The 14,488-nt window shown below is 42.0% G+C and overlaps 1 protein-coding gene across 3 annotated transcripts; it reads right to left on the bottom strand.

Moving 5' to 3' along the window:
* Positions 1-1,400: 1,400 nt before the first annotated feature.
* Positions 1,401-10,701, bottom strand: ndufaf6 (NADH:ubiquinone oxidoreductase complex assembly factor 6). 3 transcript variants are annotated; one of them, XM_079275691.1, is made up of 9 exons: positions 10,511-10,701; positions 9,877-9,976; positions 9,597-9,719; positions 9,423-9,479; positions 8,769-8,871; positions 8,096-8,229; positions 5,772-5,873; positions 3,652-3,708; positions 1,401-1,790 (listed from the first exon to the last, which is right to left on the bottom strand). In XM_079275691.1, exons 1-9 carry the CDS (start codon positions 10,690-10,692, stop codon positions 1,662-1,664), a joined length of 987 nt encoding a protein of 328 aa, XP_079131817.1. In that variant the 5' UTR covers positions 10,693-10,701; the 3' UTR covers positions 1,401-1,661. The 3 variants fall into 3 exon arrangements, with proteins under 3 accessions (XP_079131817.1, XP_079131819.1, XP_079131818.1); XM_079275693.1 differs by having other exon boundaries at positions 9,873-9,976; positions 10,511-10,646; XM_079275692.1 differs by lacking the exon at positions 3,652-3,708.
* Between the last annotated feature and the right edge of the window lie 3,787 nt (positions 10,702-14,488).

The following is a 14,488-nucleotide window of genomic DNA, read 5'->3' as shown; positions in this document are numbered from 1 at the left end:
TGAGTCGGGATTGGATTGAGAGCATTACAGAATATTTGTTTTGGCTGCTTCAGGTTTTCGACAACATCTTAAATATGCAGTGTTTAACATTTGGCGCCCTCTAGTGGCGAGGCTGCAGATGGCAGACAGTTAAATCTCTTGAAATTTTGTAAACACACACACAGAAACAGGAGGAAGCCCAAAGACCAGCAGCATCAGAATCAGCATGCAGAGGACACGACCCATGAGAGCAGACGCATCTCACAAACAAACTGTTCTCTCTCCAGGAACAACGTCCAACCTGTCCGATCTCCAAAAGGATGGAAACCGTGTTCAATCAGACAATATCTCACATACGAGGACAAGCTCCAACAATCATACAAAATATAGATTTACTTTTTACCAACAAACACGCATGTTTTTTTAACATGTGTATTTTAAACACATAAAAATGAAAAAAGAAACATAAAAAACTCCAGTTTCACATCCACCTGCATATTTATAAAAAGAATCGTCAACAACATCAACGTCTACGGGACAAATGTTGGAAAACCTCACGGCTGAGAGGCCTCGTGTAAACAGGTGTGTGTGTCTGTGTGTGCGTGTAAACAGGTGTGTGTGTGTGTGTGTGTAAACAGGTGTGTGTGTGTAAACAGGTGTGTGTGTGTGTGTAAACAGGTGTGTGTGTGTAAACAGGTGTGTGTGTGTGTGTGTGTGTGTAAACAGGTGTGTGTGTGTGTAAACAGGTGTGTGTGGGTGTGTGTAAACAGGTGTGTGTGTGTGCGTGTAAACAGGTGTGTGTGTGTGTGTAAACAGGTGTGTGTGTGTGTGTGTAAACAGGTGTGTGTGTGTGTGTAAACAGGTGTGTGTGTGTGTGTGTGTAAACAGGTGTGTGTGTGTGTGTGTGTAAACAGGTGTGTGTGTGTGTGTGTGTTTAAACAAGTGTGTGTGTGTTTGTGTAAACAGGTGTGTGTGTGTGTGTGTGTAAACAGGTGTGTGTGTTTGTGTAAACAGGTGTGTGTGTGTGTTTGTGTAAACAGGTGTGTGTGTGTGTATTTGTGTAAACAGGTGTGTGTGTGTGTGTGTGTGTAAACAGGTGTGTGTGTGTGTGTGTGTAAACAGGTGTGTGTGTGTGTGTGTGTGTGTGTGTGGTCCAATCAGTTAAATTGATCTCAGCTGGACTCCAATCAAAATGAGGAGAAATCAAATGAGGCGATTGAAGAGAAATGGAGTTTCTCATTCTGGGGAGTTGAGTAAAGATTGACGATGAATTTAAACGACTTTGTTTATTTAACAGACGCACGACAATTTAGTTTGAAGCTATTTAGCGACCAATAAACAAACAGGAAGTTATGATGTAATTATTACCGATATAAATGAAGGTTGAAACCAAATAGACCAAAATGATCCTTTATTTTTGCATGAAACAGCTGGTGAAGTTACACTCGTACATTCAGGGAACAGAATATGGTATTGTGGTGGAAACACTGGTCTCCTGGGAACTCTGGCTGGTGCGAGAGCCGGAGGAGGCTTGTGGTTTTATTGAGGAGGCAGACTTCACTGCGGTTCAAAACAAGTCTAGATTTCTCTGTCAACCTCCTGAAAGTCTTTGAGGCAGAATCCCCCAAAGAGGCAGCATCACAGGAGGAGGAGGAGGAGGAGGAGGAGGAAGAGGACTGACGTCAGTAGGACTTCTTCCAGGACCGGAGGTACAGCTGGAAGGGGACGAGGGGGTTTCTGTTCTTCAGACTCGGGTGGAAAATATCAAAATCTGCCCTCCTCACTCGCTGCAGGTAGTCCTCCAACACCACCTGCAGCACACAACACCACAGAAGAAGAGTCCGCTTTAAAAGCGCAAAGATGAGCGGCTAATCGTCTGTAACGAGCGTGGCATTAGCTGGCCAACTCATTGACTCTTACATCGTTTGTTTCTCATATTCTATTGTATATCATGTCTTTATACTATTGCACTGTGTTTATTGTCAAATTCCTTCCTTGGCAATAAACCGTTTATGATTCTGCTGGCAGGCAGCTGGTTAGCAAGTTAGCTAGCTAGCCAACTTGCTAACTTGCTAATTCCACCACTTTAATGCTCGGTGTAACGGTCAGGCTAATATTAGCCGAGCTACAACCATGTTTCTTTTGTACAAGTCCACAGAAAACAGTTAAATGTCTGACTTACTCCTCTTCTGTTTCTGTGGTTATTATCTTGTGTATTATTGATAGACGTGGAAACAGCACCACCAGCTGTCCCTGAGGCCACTCGTGGTACTGCACAACAAACAACTATTTGTTTGTTTTTAATTCGTGAAACTTTCCTCAAGCTCAGAAAAAGTTAAGTTCTTTAAGTTAAGTATCCAGTTGGTAGAGTTCATTCATGGTAGGAGTAAAATACTGGCATTCTCAATCTCAATGAAAACCAGACCTATTTATAATAATAATATATATAATATATAATATGCTGGAGGTCTGGAAACAGACTTCTGTCTCTAGAGATTATTTTCAAATGTCATTTTTCAGTTTATTCCTTTGAGCTCATCTCAGTTTCATGAGAGAAGTTTGACAAAATAAAACTCCAATTTATCTGCAAGACATTTGTCTCCTCAGCGAGGTTTAAATAAAGCTTTGTGTGTTAAAGTAAGACAGCTGCAGACCAGCTTCCTCTGTTTCCTGCATCCCAACATGAGATTCATCTGGAATTACATTTTCTGAGCTGCTCATCACAAAGGAAACTCATTTACTGCAAACTGAAATGAGTAATCTGTGTTTTTAAATCAGCAGAAATACTATTTTCACTGAAAAACAGAAAACATGAGTCATTTTATTACGCTATGTTTAAAACACACATATGAACGTGTTTTGAAATAAGCAGCATTGTGTTTTAGGCCACAGTGAAGCATTTAGGGGATCAGAAATGGAACGTAAGATTAATAATAGTGATGTTTCCCTGCTGTCTAAAGGAGGTTTTAGACTAAAAGTCAGAAAACACACAGAAAAAGGTAAAAAACGATTGCGTGTATTATAGAAGTCAATTTAAATCATTAAGTACATTTTTCAATAAACAAATCAGTATTTTAAATGCTGCCTGAAATCAATATGTCTCCAGTGCTCTGTTAGAGACCTGTCAATCACTGTGTAGCCCCGCCCTAAAGCATCCCCTGCTTTATGGTCTGTTAGAGACCTGTCAATCACAGTAGCCCCGCCCTAAAGCATCCCCTGCTTTATAGTCTGTTAGAGACCTGTCAATCACAGTAGCCCCGCCCCTAAAGCATCCCCTGCTTTATGGTCTGTTAGAGACCTGTCAATCACTGTGTAGCCCCGCCCTAAAGCATCCCCTGCTTTATGGTCTGTGTGACTCTAAATGGAGCATAATGTACTAAATGAACATCATGCTGTATTGAAGAAGACTTGAAACTAGAGATTGAGACATAAACTCATGTTTACAATGTTTACTGAGGGAATAAATCAAGAGAGAAGTAGAGTCATTTTCTATAGACTTCTATACAACCAGAGGAGTCTCCCCCTGGTGGCCACTAGAGAGAATGCAGCTTTAACACGTGAAGCTCTGAACACCTTCAGACCTCAGAAGACATTAACTTTGAGATCGTCTGTGTTTTTTTACCACTACTACTCAGTTTGTCAGGTTATCGTCTTTGGCTCTTTAAGACTCACCGTCTGGAGGAAGGCCAGATTGGCAGCTTTTGGGACGTTGTTGCTAAATGATCGCGCCTGAAGGGGGGGGGGGGAGAGAGACACAAAGTAAGTTAACGCTGACTGATTCTCTGACTGTCTCCACACTGAGCTATTTCTAAAACACCATGTATGCGTGAAAACATGTGCATTTTCCCGCCTTATTTCTAGAGGTCTCACGTACACACAGAAACGCTGCAGCAGGAAACCGGTTCAATCTCTTTGTGCTTTTAGAAAACAACATCAGTGAAGGAATAGGACTTCAACCTTCTGACCCTCAAAGCAGTGTCTGGTGTTTCTTTCCTGCCGTCACATTTTGCCAGACTGGTTAGACTGGTTTACATCTTACCTCAGTGACAGAAGTTTCAATGTCTCTGTGGGTGCTTTTGTGTCCGTTACCTCTCCACTGCCTTGTGGTGTACCGCAGGGCTCGGTTCTGGGGCCTTTGTTATTTTCACTTTATCTGTTACCTTTGGGGCCGATCATAAAAAGCTATAATGTGTCCTATCACTTATATGCAGACGACATCCAACTCCATCTGTCATTCAAACCCAGCGAGGCATTCACATTAACTCGGCTCCTGGACTGTGTCAATGCCATCAGAGACTGGACGGCAGAAAACTGCCTGCAACTCAACGACTCTAAGACGGAGGTCCTAGTTATTGCTCCAGAGGAGTTTGTCCCCATGATCAGGCAGATTATTAGTCCACTCTCCTCTGCTGCCCATTGCAACCTGCGCAATCTTGGGATTTTCTTTGATCGCTCCATGTCATTTGACCCTCATGTTAAGCAGCTGTCCAGGTCATGTTTCTTCCATCTAAGAAATATCAGTAAACTGAGATCTGTATTATCAACGCCTGAATTAGAAATGATCATACACACATTTATCTCCTCTCGCATTGACTACTGCAACTCACTTTTTACATCACTCAGTGGATCTGCTCTTAACCGTCTGCAGGTCATCCAAAATGCTGCCGCCAGATTACTCACCAGGACAAACCGACGGTCTCACATCACCCCCGTACTCCGATCTCTCCACTGGCTTCCTGTAGCATCTCGGATACACTTCAAAATTCTCACCATCACTTACAGAGCACTTCACGGTCAGGCTCCGACTTATGTAGCTGATCTACTTCGCCCCTATTCACCCGCCCGCACTCTCAGGTCAAATGCTCTAGGTCTTCTGTCAGTCCCACGCACACGATTTAAGACCCGTGGTGACCGAGCCTTTGAGGCAGTGGCCCCGTGGTGACCGAGCCTTTGAGGCAGTGGCCCCGAGGCTCTGGAATGCTCTGCCTGCAACTCTACGCCTCGCAGATACTGTGGATACTTTTAAAAGCCAGCTAAAAACCCACCTGTTTAGGCTGGCGTTTGTGTAAAAGTAAACCCATGTCCTAGACCTGCTCTTAACATTTGTTTTACATTTTTATTTTATTTTAATTTTATTCTTTAACATTTTTTATTCACTCTGTGTATGTAATGTATTGACCCTAGGGTCACATTGTGTTTTTTATGCTTTTAAATGTCTGCTCTGTTAAGCACTTTGTGATAGTACTGTCTGTGAAAAGCGCTATATAAATAAATTTCATTCATTCATTCATTCATTTTACTCTCTGAGGTCTTGATTCTCTCTTCAAAATAAAAGTCCTGCTCCTCTATGAAACAGAACCATCATGAGTAGAAGTAGAGCGAACTAGAACATGCCTTTAGTGCAGAACACAGTTATGATGACTTCAATCATTAAAAAGAAAGAAACATGTCTTGTATTTTCATTTCGTATTGTTGTCGTTGTGATGTAGATTTAAATGCACAGGAGCCGTTAGATGTCCTCATGTCTTCCTCTCTCCGTCTCTCTAATTCAAACTGTCAGCAGACGACTTCATGAAGACATTAAAAGCATTGAGGAGGAAGTAAATATAGTTCAACTGGTATAACCCCAGGTAGAGACGACTTAATTAGTAAACAAGGTTCAAATAAAACAGAAGTGCTGACGAATGTCTGGCAAATGACAAAACCCAGCGAGTGGAGAATCAATTCAGCAGCGAGTGGAGAATCAATTCAGCAGCGAGTGGAGGCTCCTCAACCTGCTTCTGGGTACATACGTGTTGTAGATGGACGTGAGCGTGACTGGCGATGTCGTACACGACGTCCCGGACCTTCTGCTCCCGGCTGCCTCGGATGAAGTCCTCTTGAGAAGCTCCGTGCTGCAGAAACACGGGAACACAAACACTTAAAAACAACACCGCTGATCTCTCTTTGGATACATTTGACTTCACTCCTCCGACGGGATGACGACGCTTCCTCTTCCTGGAGAATGAATGAATGAACAAGAAGACGGCCTCGGATAACAAACGTCTTCAGTAAGTGGTCGGCTTTTTTTTCTGCTGACCCCGGAAAAATATGTCTGGTCTTTTAATGATTTATTCAATATAATTATACAAGGGCATATTAATGAAATGTACACAAACACTGAAGCTCAATTTAGAAAAATATGACGCAAATAATATAATTAAATGGATCCCAGTGATCGGTGAGTTTCTTTTGGATATGCGAGTTTATCCTACTGTCAGAAATAACGGTGCATATTTCTGTGAGTCTTCATGAAACATGATTATTCATGTGCAGGTCACGTGATGTTAAACGCTTTAAAGCACACAAACAAACATGGAGGCAGCAGGAGAGCAGCGGCTCCTGAGTCCTGAGGCTGTTATCCATGTTCAAACACACCCGACTGCGGTTTACATTACAGCACACAGGAGCTGCTGCTCCACCGCCTCCATCCGTTACTGTGCTTGTGTTGTTGTGTGACTTTGGTGTTTTAAAGAGTCAGTTCAGTAACAGATGGAGGCAGCAGCAGAGCAGCAGGTCACATGACCTGAGAGTCGGATCAGTGCTCCAGTGGATGGAGTCTGGTGAGTTGGTACAGGCTAACTCTGTGTGTTATGACATATGAACATATATATCGAGTCTCACAGTAAAACACATTATGTTGTCTGTCTGCTTGTTATAAACACGACATTCAATCTTGTTTTTCTTCTTCAGTGATGAGGAAGTCGCCCTGCACGGAGAACGTGAGCTGAATGGTTCATGAGTGGGAGTGCAGGCTGTTCCCTGTGTGTGAACAGCGCCCTCTTCAGGCGGCAGAGAGACGGTGAGGCGTGATCAGCCGGCCTCCTCATCCTCCAGCTGAACAGTTTCAGGGCAGAGCCTGCGGGCTTCATGCAGCGACCGAAATACATCTGCACAGTCAACACGCAGCAGTTTGTGGTTCTCTGTGTGGGACAGATGGTGTGTGTGTGTGTGTGTGTGTGTGTGTCTCATGTTTGGGAACAGAAGTCGTCTTTAAACCAGTGGCGTGAAGTCAGAGCTCTGTCTCTCAGAACACAGAGGAGTTTTAGTTTAGTGTGACTTTGGTGTTTGAAAGATTCACACGAACCCTTTCAACACGATGTAACCTTCACATGAATAATGTGTTTTCATTACGACTCATATCTTCACAGATTCTTTTGAAAGAAGAATGAACAGATTTGACTTCCTCACATATCCAAAAGAAACTGCCTCCTGCTGCAAGAAGATGCTGATCACTGTGACAAATGACACCTGCAGTGTCAGAATACATCTTATTATAATTATATTGAATACATAATGTAATCGTTTCACATTACTAGCAGTACATGCAAGTTGTACATAGATGAACATAATCTTTTTTAAATGGTTGAACTGATTGTAACGCTCTTTGTTCCCACACTTTACAGAGTGATTCTGTTTCCTCCTGTGAGGAGAGTAAAGCTGGGGATCGGCCTCAAAGCTTTCTGGGTAACGACAGAAATGACTCCATTGATTGCATCACGGGTCGTGTTTTGAAAGCTGAAGCACTGAATGTCTTCTTTACTAATTATTTGATTATCTCTGACTTTATACGATATGTTATTTGGGCAACGTTCTGGATTTAACTCAAGCTCATTTTCATTCAAAATTTTTAAAAAAGATGCTGTTCCTCAGAGAAAGACATTGTTTGGGTAACAGTATGGATGTAAAGGAACTCTGAGAATGTGTAGTGTATTTAAATAGATTGTTCCTTTTTTATGTCTTTTATTTTGGACGTTTTGTCACTGCAGTCGGTGCATTTCCTGTTGCACTTTTATTTTTGAAGGTATAAAAACCGGAAGTAAGAAGCCGTTAGAAAAGTTACTAAAGGAACGGAAAAAGTGTGATAACAAGGGAGATGGATACGGTTTTATTGTTTTAGCACCTGGCCGATATAGGCACAAGTTCTTACGGTGTGTTCAAGGTGTGATTCATTAAAGACTTATGGACCATCAGTACAAGACCATTATTCAGCCGGGATGTTACGGACACTGTGAACAACCCTCTCCGTGCCTTTGAACCATGAAGACCTTCAGCACGATGTGATCCGTGGACTCACCAGCATGCAGACGTCCATGGGAAGGTAGACTTTGCGTCGGCTGCTGTGATACGGAGTCGCCCTCAGACACGTCACGATCCCCTGAGCTTTACCGATGTGGCTCGCTGCGTGGTCGGCGTGGACGTTTTTCAACCCTGCACGAAAACACGAACACTTTGATTCGATCGCCTTACTTTCTCCTGCGTGCTTTGAAAAGAATAAAACTTTCTCACCAAGTCCCATCACTGACCTCTATCCTCACACACAAACTATTTGGTTTTTGGACGTCGCCATCTTGGTTTTTGGCCACAATTAATTTGTTGGGAAGTTGTGTTTTATTTGTTAAAGTTGGCTGGTATCCTACAATTTACTTGAAGCGCCAGATCTACAAATATTCAGCTCTGATAAGGTGTGTGTGTGTGTGTGAAGCTTCTCTTGTATAAAAACATGAAACCGATTTAAAACAAAGACTTAAAAAGTATATATATATATATATATATATATATATATATATATATATATATATATATATATATATATATATATATATATATATATATATATGAAGTAAAATTGGAAGCCGGGGAGCAACTTACTAACTGTGACTAATAAGCTCACAACTCACAACCAGCAGGAAGGATTCAGTACGTCACAAAGCCAACAGAGAGGACATGCGTTACACTCACTCACTCACCGAAACACTCCAGCAGCAGGTAAACTAAAGAGGACTGCGTGTTCTCCGAGTACGTCTCCAGCTCCTGCAGGTTCCTGTAGGCTCGGTCATCCAGACCCGTCTCCTGGTGAAGCACAGGTTTCATGGTCGTTACTCTAAACGGTAACTTGTTCGATTACAGAGTTCATCTTTAAAGAAAGCAGTGGTTGAACACATCGTCCACTTTTAACGAGACATTTATGATCGTTACAGGTTGAAAACATTCAGGCTGTATATAAGAAGTGGACCCAGTCACAGTGCAACACCCATTGGTTTGTGGAACGATGTTTTGAAGTCTCGAGTTCGGCAATTTTACAGCCACCATCTTGGTTTTTATCCGTTGCCATCTTGGTTTTTATCCGTCGCCATCTTGGTTTTTATCCGGCATCATCTTGGTTTTTATCCGTCGCCATCTTGGGTCCTGAAGAAGTCTTTTCAGAACTGGAGGTTGCATATGAACCGTGAACAGTTCAACTTAAAGGTGAAGACGCCAAGTAAAACAATCCCGTATTTCATCGGAGAATTAGAGGAATTACTGAAAATATCCTTTGATTTTTAGAAACATGTCGTCTCCTATCAGCATAACTGCATGCTGCAGCAAGAGACTGATCATCTACATGTGCAGGTGTGTCTTACTCTCTCCGTTATGATCCTCAGCAGCCATCTCTTTGTCAGGTCATGTTTCCTCACCGCCTGCAAAACATCATCCGCACTGTTACTCAGCTGAAGAGTTTAAACATCCCAACAGCCTTTGCTGCCGTTACTCTCGGAACCAAACCCTTCATAGATTGAATGTTCTGCCGTATTTACCCTCCACAGCTCGGCGCTGACCGGCTGGTTCGGAGGCTCGTCTCTGTAGATTTCTTCGATGGCCGCTTTCCAGAACTGCATTCGCATCAAACCAATGGTCTTCTGGGAAACAGAGTCCTTCACCTTGTGGAGAAACAAAAGGAAAGACATTGCTCGACAAGCTAAAAGGAATCCCAGACTTTTATCATAGAAACAGGAGCAGCGGTAGTAACAGAAGTATTGGTGGAGGTAGTATTATCAGCAGTCATTCCTCATCCTGCCATGCTGTTGGACTACCTGCCTGTGCCAGCTCCACATTAAAGGCTCTCAGAGCCAAAGAGGAGCGCCGCACCTCCTCTGGGAGGAGCAGGGAAGACACGTATCCGTCATAGTCTCTGGACCTGAGGAGGAGAACAGGAAGAGGAGGAGGTGCCGTTGATGACATTCTTCTAAAGTTAAAGTTCATTCTGTATTCAAAAACTCAGTACTTTGCCAGTTTTTACTTTCACCATTATTTTTGTTCAGGTGTACAAGAATACATACAATATTTTTCAAACAAAAAAAAGTTGTTTTTTGGATAGACAGAGACAGACAGACAGATACTTTATTAATCCCGCATGGGGACATTTATGGCACAGGTAAATAAAAGAAGAGTAAAATATTAAATATAAAATGCAAATATAAAAATGCACAATATATACAATGAAATAGAATAATATTAAATAACTAACGAAATAGTAGTGCAAATATGTAACCAAACAAACACAGTAATGGAGTTTTAGTTTAAAAGAAAACGTTCAAAGTTGTATGTCATAATGTGTTGTGACGTCATTTAATAGGAGCGCTGTATCTCTTTAAACTAGCGATGGGACACATCGTGACGTGTCTGGCTGTAATGCTAACTGTTGTTAGCATTAGCGAGCAGTCAGACCCACCTGACCAGCTCCATGCAGTACGTCTGAGAGTCGGTTGTCGCGCTGCTCGCGGCTCTCACGCGCTGAACACCCGCCGCTCGCTGGAGACAAACGCTGCTGGGTGAAATCTGTCTGTGAAGAGCGCGATACAGCGACGTTTTATTGCGTAATAATCCATGTTTAACGCTGATTCCAGCGGCCATGTTTCCACCTTCAACTTTCACCCTTTGTGTCACAATAAAAACATTCCCCCGCGCAACCAAGGCCGACGGGATTTAAAGTCCGCTTTTTTAATTTAACGAGAGCTGCTGAAAATATATACCGATGAGTTTAAAATCATTTATAGACATAACGGTAACTGAACACTTGTGTAAAATAATAACAACCGTAAATGTGGTTGTTTTTATGTTTAAATCACACAGAAAGTAGCAGGTCACAGACGTGATCCGCATCCGTACCAATACCGGAAATACAACCATACTGCCTCCAAACTGAAGAACAATGATGGAACCTACAACAGCGACGACATGAGCAAAGCCAATATTTTAAACAACCAATATTCCGGTATTTTCACCAGAGAGGATACCACCACCATGCCAACATTCACAGTAAAGCAGCTGACCTCAGATCTGCGGATTTCGATTTCAGAGGACAGGACACTCAAAAAGCTCAGATCCATCAGAACAGACAAATCCCCGGGGCCTGACCAGATCCACAACCGATTACTCAAGGAAATGGCTGATATCCTTGCTTCACCATTGTGTAGCCTGTTCAACACAAGCCTAGCCAGCGGTGAGGTACCCGTACAGTGGAAAACGGCAACAGTAACCCCCATCTTCAAAAAAGGCGACAAGTCTGACCCAGCAAACTACAGGCCCGTCTCACTCACGTCAGTAGTATGCAAACTCATGGAAAGACTGATTGCCGAAGACATCATGGAGCACCTGAAATCGAATAACCTTCTCTGCAAGCAACAGCACGGCTTCATGTCCGGCAGATCAACAGTTACTGATCTAGTGCAGTGATTCTTAACCATTGGGCCGCGGCCCATGATTATGCTAGCCTGTAGCGAAAGTTATGGATAAGTTATTAAAAAGAAAAAATGAAGACGACAGTGGTGCCATACCCCCCAAAAGTCTAAATGTGTGCGCAAGTACAACCCTGACTTTCTTAAGTACGGCTTTGTGAACGGATGCAACGAGGCAGAGCCGAGGGCTCAGTGTGTGGAATGTGAGCTAATGCTATCAAACGAAGCTCTGAAGCCTTCAGAAATAAAGCGACACGTAGCGACGAAACATCCAACGCTCGTGGGAAAGTCTGTTGGGCTTCTTGTTGTGTATGCAGGTTTACATACACATGATAATAAATGTCTTTGTGATCATCACATTCTATCATCTCATTTATTTAACAAGGGTTTTGCCTGTTCAACACCGGCATCCTCGATCCCCTCCCCTTCCGGTCCTACGGCTTGTTTGCGCAAATACGTCACAAAACATGTCCGTGTTTGGTATCCCAGCATGCCCAAAATCCTCATCCTTGCAAAGAAATCATCGATTTTCTTTCATTTCTTATGGTTTCTCCACAAAAGGAGCCCACACACACTGTCCAAAGTCGCCATAACCGCTGCAAGTCGTATCTTGCAGCATTTCGACGGAAAAAGACACATTACAGACCCGACAACGTGCTAGCGGATGTTACCATGGAGCTCCTGCCTTCAGAAAACGCTAGTACTTATAGTACAAACCTTATCCTCCTCTTCCATAAGCCGTCAACCAACGTTTGCGTAACTGAGCTATTCTCATTCTCGTTCGTGCGCTCGGTCTCAGCCATTAAGCACAGCAAGTCCGCTACTCACACACCACGTGTTCGACCATATATACATAGTTTTTGCAATTTGCAAAGGCTTATAATAAAAGTAAAATAATATAATATCAAAATATAAAGGGAGAAACACCTTCAGTGTGTCAGAATATCATGTGGGTACCATGTGTCCATTTGGGTCTCCAAATGTCCTTTTAGAGCTCCGCCTGGATCTCTTCATGAAGAAACTCTGTAGAATGGTCATACTTTGTCCAATCTTCTTCAAATTTGAGGCAGTTGTTCACTGATAGTGTAGTTACAGCCCTATACTGTCCTTTACCTGTACAGATACAGCCACCGGCAGTTATTTATACTGAAACATACTTTTTTATTTTATGCGGACAAAAATCTTAAATTTGTACTGACTCCAAAGGCCCACTGCTCTGTTTCTGTATGACCTACAGGTTGTCTGACACTTTTGATGCATATAGTCAGAGTGGGCCCCGGGACACTTTGTACTTGAACAGTTGGGCCCCGAGGTCAAAAAGGTTAAGAACCCCTGATCTAGTGGAAGCAATCGACATCTGGACTGAAGCCCTTAGTCACAAGCTTCCAGTCGATATTCTCTTCCTAGACTACGCTAAGGCCTTTGACACGGTTCCACATGAGAGACTTCTCCTTCAACTTTCAACCTTTGGCATCCAAGACAACATACTTCAATGGATCCGTAACTTTCTTACCAATCGCAGACAACGAGTAGTGGTAAATGGACAATTCTCCGATTTCGCAAGCGTCAACAGCGGGGTACCTCAAGGCTCAGTACTTGGCCCTTTGCTGTTTGTACTATTTGTGGCTGATATACCGGATTTCCTCAACAACTTTGTCCTGATGTTTGCCGATGACACTAAGATCTTTGAAGTCATATCACAGCTACATGACACGCAGCACTCCAGTCTTCAGTGTGATTTGGACCATCTTCAATCTTGGGCCCAAACAATGTGCATGTTATTCCACCCAGATAAATGCAAAACAATGCACCTCGGGAACACCAACCCACAACTCGCATACACAATGAGGAACAACAATGGCACAACCCACCAGCTTCAAATCACACATATATATATGTGTGTATATATATATATATATATATATATATATATATATATATATATATATATATATATATATATATATGTGTATATATATATATATATATGTGTATATATATATATATATATATATATATATGTGTATATATATATATATATATATGTGTATATATATATATATATATATATACATACATATATATATATATATATATATATATATATATATATATATATATATATATATATATATATATATATATATATATATATATATATATATATATATATATATATATATATATATGTATGTATATGTATGTATATATATATATATATATATTCATATATATATATATATATTTATATATATTTATATATATTATGTTGATGCTTTTGTAAAGGCACACATGAGGGTGAAGTGTAATCTTCCGTCTCCCTCCACAGACAAACATGGCTGATCATCACCGGCACGCTGGCCTCTCTGCTGCTGATCCGACAGCTGCTTCACTGCGTGCGGGCGAGCCGGAGATGGCTTCTGTTCGGTTACTTCTCCATCAACGTCACGCTGAACGACGTCAGAGGAGACGCAGATACACTGAAACATATCTGAGGAGGCGGAAACGCACACAAGACACTTTACGAGATGACGGACTGGAGAAGAAAGAAACCCTGAAGAAACAGAGACGAGGTCTGAGATCACGTCTGAAGACGGATTATGAGACTTTGAGAGGCTGATTCTGCAGCATCAACTAAATCAACAAAATGCCACAACAACACTCCGCAACATATCATATATAACAACCAAATAACAGCCTGAGATGCAGGTTGTAGATCCACTTCAAACTGATTTCGATTGCGTCGCTGTTTCTAATGAGGGATGATGTGCTGCCGTTCTTTTAAAAGTGGAAACAAGTCAACAAAAACAAATGTTGGATGCTCAATATTAATAGATTCTGATCGGGATTATTATGAGATCAATGTGAACGCTCTGAAAGTCTCAACAAACTTCACAGTCGCTTTGTTTTTAATCATATTTGTGGATCTTATCTTTTGGGCAAGTGTCAGTTTGTGACGCCATTTCTCACTA

Source organism: Melanostigma gelatinosum (genome assembly GCF_949748355.1).
Source record: "Melanostigma gelatinosum genome assembly, chromosome: 9".
Classification (NCBI taxonomy): Eukaryota; Metazoa; Chordata; class Actinopteri; order Perciformes; family Zoarcidae; genus Melanostigma; species Melanostigma gelatinosum.
The sequence above is the reverse complement of the archived record's forward strand: the minus strand, read 5'-3'. Positions and strand labels throughout refer to the sequence as shown.

Bases quoted from the DNA above. Each gene is read 5' to 3' on its own strand.
- ndufaf6 (XM_079275691.1), bottom strand. From the start codon at position 10,692: ATGGCCGCTGGAATCAGCGTTAAACATGGATTATTACGCAATAAAACG. The intron at 9,720-9,876 runs GCAGGTAGTCCA...TTTCTCCACAAG, and splicing joins TTAATGTGGAGCTGGCACAG to GTGAAGGACTCTGTTTCCCA. The intron at 1,791-3,651 runs GTGAGTCTTAAA...TGTGTGCTGCAG, and splicing joins ATCTGGCCTTCCTCCAGACG to GTGGTGTTGGAGGACTACCT.